General features: G+C 35.1%; 1 protein-coding gene across 1 annotated transcript in view; it reads right to left on the bottom strand.

Annotated features, from left to right (window-relative positions):
- The window catches only part of LOC107707546 (FYVE, RhoGEF and PH domain-containing protein 6-like), a gene marked incomplete at its 5' end in the record, with an annotated part of 16,159 nt that overhangs the window by 3,229 nt on the left and 6,881 nt on the right, over nucleotides 1-6,049 (bottom strand). The window contains 8 exons of the mRNA XM_016511612.1: nucleotides 2,413-2,559; nucleotides 2,666-2,768; nucleotides 3,290-3,369; nucleotides 3,527-3,610; nucleotides 4,326-4,394; nucleotides 4,474-4,545; nucleotides 4,646-4,704; nucleotides 4,793-4,843. Coding sequence (XP_016367098.1) covers nucleotides 2,413-2,559; nucleotides 2,666-2,768; nucleotides 3,290-3,369; nucleotides 3,527-3,610; nucleotides 4,326-4,394; nucleotides 4,474-4,545; nucleotides 4,646-4,704; nucleotides 4,793-4,843 — 665 coding nt within the window. The remainder of the gene's footprint in view (nucleotides 1-2,412; nucleotides 2,560-2,665; nucleotides 2,769-3,289; nucleotides 3,370-3,526; nucleotides 3,611-4,325; nucleotides 4,395-4,473; nucleotides 4,546-4,645; nucleotides 4,705-4,792; nucleotides 4,844-6,049) is intronic.

Below are 6,049 nucleotides of genomic sequence, written 5' to 3' on the forward strand. Positions count from 1 at the left end.
CAGACAGACAGACAGACAGAGAGATAGACAGACAGACACAGACAGGCAGACAGACAGACACAGGCAGGCAGGCAGGCAGCCAGGCAGGCAGAAAGCCAGACAGATAAATAGACAGACACACACAGACAGACAGACAGACAGGCAGACAGACACAGACAGACAGACAGAGACACAGACAGACAGACAGGCAGACAGATAGACAGACAGGCAGGCAGACAGACAGACAGAGAGGCAGACAGACAGATAGATAGATAGATAGATAGATAGATAGATAGATAGATAGATAGATAGATAGATAGATAGATAGATAGATAGATAGATAGATAGATAGATAGATAGATAGATAGATAGATAGATAGATAGATAGATAGATAGATAGATAGATAGATAGATAGATAGATAGATAGATAGATAGATAGATAGATAGATAGATAGATAGATAGATAGATAGATAGATAGATAGATAGATAGATAGATAGATAGATAGATAGATAGATAGATAGATAGATAGATAGATAGATAGATAGATAGATAGATAGATAGATAGATAGATAGATAGATAGATAGATAGATAGATAGATAGATAGATAGATAGATAGATAGATAGATAGATAGATAGATAGATAGATAGATAGATAGATAGATAGATAGATAGATAGATAGATAGATAGATAGATAGATAGATAGATAGATAGATAGATAGATAGATAGATAGATAGATAGATAGATAGATAGATAGATAGATAGATAGATAGATAGATAGATAGACAGACACAGACAGACAGACAGGTAGACAGACAGACAGATAGACACAGACAGACAGACAGGTAGACAGACAGACAGACACAGATAGACAGACATACACATACAGACAGACAGATAGACAGACAGCATACTAGCATACTTTCAGCATGTTTTAACATATAGTTAATGGTTAACACACTAGCATATTTTAGCTTGTTGCTAGCCTGTTTCTAGAAGTTATGTTCTAACATGTTGCGAGCATGTTTAAGCATGTTTTTAGCAGTTCCTAGTATGTTGCATACATGTTTTAGCATGTTTCTAGATCTTGTTAACACGTTTTTGCGTGCATGTGTCAGCTTGTTTTTGTTGGTAGCATGTTATAACACATTGCTATATGTCTTAGCATGTTGCTAGCATTATCATACAATGTTTCCCCTCAAACAAAAAGGCCATTCGGTTTTCCATTGCCTTTTGGATAATTGCAGAAAATAAGTTGTGTGACCAGCAAATGTTTATGATTCTTACACACTTTGTTAATATACGATGATCTTCACAAATTAGCACAACAACTCCGAATATTGTAGGCTAAATACAATCAGCAGAAGAAATAAGCTTACGTTAGACTACAAACAAACTACATCATGATCGTACAACTTCAAGGTTACCATTACTAAGCTTCCGACAACTCTTTCAATCTTTATTTAAAATCTACAAGTTGGAAAGTTTGAGTTAAAATGGACTTCTTGTGTTTATATTCACACAAACTGTAAGTGGACTAGCAAGTAGCATAGCCTTTGCTGTCCCAATTTGGGGAACGTTACTTTTAAAAGTAACAGATTACAATATTGCGTTCCTCTATAAAAAGTATTTACTTAGTCTTACTTAATTACTTTTTATGTAAAGTAATGCATAATGTTACTTTTGCGTTTACTCCGGGCTGGGCTTGCTTATTTGTTTTTAATAACAAAAATCCCAAAAGTGATATTTTTGGCAAATGTAAAGGCCCTTTCTTTCACACCAAAAGTGAAATTAATAGGCCTCAGGCTGAAGGAAGCACCTATACATGGGAAAACAAAGTAACTTGAATTACTTATTTGAAAAGGTAACTCAAATATTTCATTGTAAATTTAAAAGTAATGCATTACTTTACTAGTAACTTGGAAAAGTAATCTGATTACGTAACTCACGTTACTTTGTAATGCGTTACCCCCAACATGCATGTTGTAGAACAAAACATTAAAATATCTTGAGATTGTGTTTACCACAGACCTTATTTCAGGCATTTAACCAAAAACCCATTTAAAAAAAACTATTGACTTCAGGATGATGAACCAGACGTTCAAAAATCCTAATTCGCTTCTGGGTTTTAGGACTTGTTCCTGAAGCACTGTATTATACCTGTACCTGGTATCAACATCTGTCTCAGATCTAACCTGTCCTGAGATTGCTGTTTACACCTGGTAATAAATGAACAGTTCATCCAAAATTGCTGTCATTATTCACTCACTCACATTTCACTCTAAGATTTAGACCTCAGAAAGAGGTTTAAGTGATTGGATCACATATTGGACATGTTTTACACTGGTTTTCCTCCGTGTGATCGGATTACTCATGATGGCCGTTAATATCAGGTGTGAATGGGGTCTTTGTTAAGGGAAATCTTCTCACCTTCCCACAGGCTCTGCAATGGTGGCGTCTCCAGGTGAGGGTGAACTCACAGGTGCAGATCATGCACATAGTGGCCCTCAGGTCTGGGATCCATATCGGGGCTTTGGATCCCAGCTGGGCCCCGCTGTCTGGAACATCTTGGGTTGCCTGGAAAATATTGCAAGTTGATAACAAAACTGCACACATGAAGCATTATGATGATAAAGTTTATGATTTAAACTCAGTCACAGGTCATTTCAATCGGTTGGTTTACCATCTCAGGGTTTCTAACTGAGGTGAAGGTGGTCTCTTTCTTGGTGTAATCGTCGATTGCGGTGGAAATGGCCTGAAGCCACTCATCTCGACATGCAGCAGAGCTTTGAGGATAAAACCACAAGAGTGTATCGATCAGAAACATACACGTTCAGTTGTATGAATTACAAGTACATGGATTACATGGACTACAAATTGTATGGATTTCATGTTACAGGGCATGAAATAAATGTCAATGATGAATAATAAGAATTTGGACACTGAATATACTAATCGTCATTTACGTCATTTATTCAGCCTGCTTTAATCTGCATAACGTTCTTCTGTGGAAGAGAAGATATTTTGATTTTGATATGTCTGTGTTTTTTTGTCCTTTCATTTATATCTTTGACACGACTGACTTTCAAGTTTCACTGTACGGGCAAAATTTTTTAAAATATTCTTCAAAATATGTTTAATGTTTCCCAGAAGACAGTCCGTCATGTAGGTTTGGAGCGATATGAGGCTCAGAAAATTATTATTTTTGGGTGAACTATCCCTTTAAGGATTAATGAATAAATAGGACATAAATGAGCACCACAACCCACATATTTAATATTTTAGCATTTTATGGACAGATTCTCACCTGGCAGATAAAATAAAAGATCGTTCAACACTCTCAATGTTCAGCTCATTCTGATACCCCTCCTGACTAGGTTTACTGACCTGAGCGTAATACAGACAATGACAGAAAATAATAAGACATTCTGAAATGTATGTAAATATGTAAAAAATATCCATGTAAAAACAAAACAAACAAAAAAATTAATAAGCAGGATTGCATTTTAACTGTGACAATTTCAAAATAAACAAAAAATCTCACCTTCATCTCAGCCAATGACAGTATGTTGTTCAGTTTGAAATTACCCGTTGCTACCGGCGTGGTATACAGAAGACTATCATTCAACTGTTCAAAAAGAAATGAGAAAAAATTAATTCTAAAGAAAGAAGAATACTTTTCTAGAAAAATGTAAAAACCTCAAAAAGACATTTGAGGTATTATGTCAGAAAAGGCCAATATTAGGGGAAGAAATCTGCAAAAACAAAACTAACAAAAGTCAACATAAAATCAACAAACAAACATAAAATCAAACAACACACATCAACAAACAAACATAAAATCAAACAAGTCAACAAACAAAAACAACAGTCACCATAAAATCAACGAACAATAAACATAAAATCAAAAAGCAAAAGTCAATGTAAAATGAACTAACAAAAACAAAAAACAAACAAAATCAACATAATCAAAATGAACAAAAGTCAATATAAAACTAACAAATAAAACCAGCGACCAATCAACAAACAGAACAAAACAAAAAAACTAATTTTTTTTAGAAATACAAAACCAACAAGTCAACATGAAATCAACAAACAAAACCAAACAGCCAAAAAAAATCGAAACCAACAGAAGTCAACGTGGAATCAATATAAAACAAGATTAACATGTCAACATAAAATCAACAAACCAAAAAAACAAACAAACAATAAACAAAATCAAACAACAAAAGTCAACATAAAATCAACTAATAACAACATCAAAACAAACAAACAAACAATTAACAAAATTAACAATCAAAATTAACATAAAATCATCAAAACAAAAGCAGTGTGTCACTTACTAAGAAGAACATTCGAGGCTGCATCACTTTCCTGGAGCGCTTCATCAAGATCCCTTCTTTTAACAAAACCTAAAAAAACATACATGAATATATTACAAGCATTTACGATTAAAAACAGCTCAACAGGAATTAGCAGTTGTAAATGTACCCTTCCTGGTTGGACGATCACATGATTCCCAGTCAGGCGGCACTGAACCTCGTACAGCTTCTGGCTGTTATCCTGCGTAAAAAACACATTTCACATTCCTCAAAATTTAACAAAAAGCATAAGATATTGTATGTATCTTTTAGAGACGAAACAAAAACTGATTGTGAATTACCTCGTGTCTTATGATTTCATTCGCATGATTAGCCACCTCCTTTACTATCGTTAGGGCAGCTGTAAACATGCATAAAGATATTGTTTATATATCATATAATAGAAGATTGAGATTTATTGTGTGCCTAAGAAGACCATTTATTTTCACCTTCTGCATCTTTGTAGTCTGGCGATTCTTCATCTAGATTGTTCAGATAACCTAAGGAAAAATAATACAGGTGTACAGTATATTTAAAAAATATCTTAAATGTATACTTATACAAAAAGAACACTTTGAATAATAAACAATTAGAAGTTGTCATTAAGCCATTTAACTAGCTGAATTTTATCACATTTCCACTCACAAAGTTTTTTTTTTCTCATCAAACATAGCTATGTGTTGCAAGTGCTGATTGTTTTCCATGATAACAGTGCCTTTAGTTTCTAACAATTTCATAAAGTTGATTAATGTAATTATGAAGAGCTTGAATAATCCTTAGTTTGAACACATTTATGTAATCAGTGCATTTGTATTTTTACATACATTGTTCACATTTTTTGCAGCATTAAGCCTGAACTGCTTACACAACAGAAACATGCAGGAACATGTGGCTCAGACTTCTGCTTTCTCTGTAAAGCTGTAGGTGCAATTAGGTGTAAAACTAATGCATACAACTGACATATCACACAAAAATGCTCTTCTGAAAACGTGTCACTCTTGTGTTCAGATGTTTGGATGTTACCGGTCACTGAAAGTGAGTGTCTTTATTTGTGGTGTTTGCTGTCAGGCTTCACTGTTCTCTTGCTCTTAGTAATTTGTATGGCTGGGTATCAGTGCAGATTTCCTGATTCAATTCTGATTCACAAGCTCACACTTGCATATGAAATAAATTCTCTCACTGCCCTACCCTAGCAACCTACCTACCCTAGCAACCCTACCTACCCTAGCAACCACCCACAATACCCTGGCAACTGTAATGTTTTAAAACACTACTCAGAACACCTTAGCAACCACCCACAATACCCTAGAAACTTAAATGTGTTAAAAACACACAGAACACCTTAGCAACCACATAGTAACACACTGGCAGCCACCCACAATACCCTAGAAACTTAAATGCGTTAAAAACACACAGAACACCTTAGCAACCACATAGTAACACACTGGCAGCCACCCACAATACCCTAGAAACTTAAATGTGTTAAAAACACACAGAGCACCTTAGCAACCGCATAGCAACACCCTGGCAACTGCAATGTGTTAAACTACTCAGAACACCTTAGCAACCACATAGTAACACACTGGCAGCCACCCACAATACCCTAGAAACTTAAATGTGTTAAAAACACACAGAGCACCTTAGCAACCGCATAGCAACACCCTGGCAACTGCAATGTGTTAAACTACTCAGAACACCTTAGCAAC

Source organism: Sinocyclocheilus rhinocerous, unplaced genomic scaffold (genome assembly GCF_001515625.1).
Source record: "Sinocyclocheilus rhinocerous isolate Xijiao unplaced genomic scaffold, SAMN03320098_v1.1 scaffold1376, whole genome shotgun sequence".
Taxonomy (NCBI): domain Eukaryota; kingdom Metazoa; phylum Chordata; class Actinopteri; order Cypriniformes; family Cyprinidae; genus Sinocyclocheilus; species Sinocyclocheilus rhinocerous.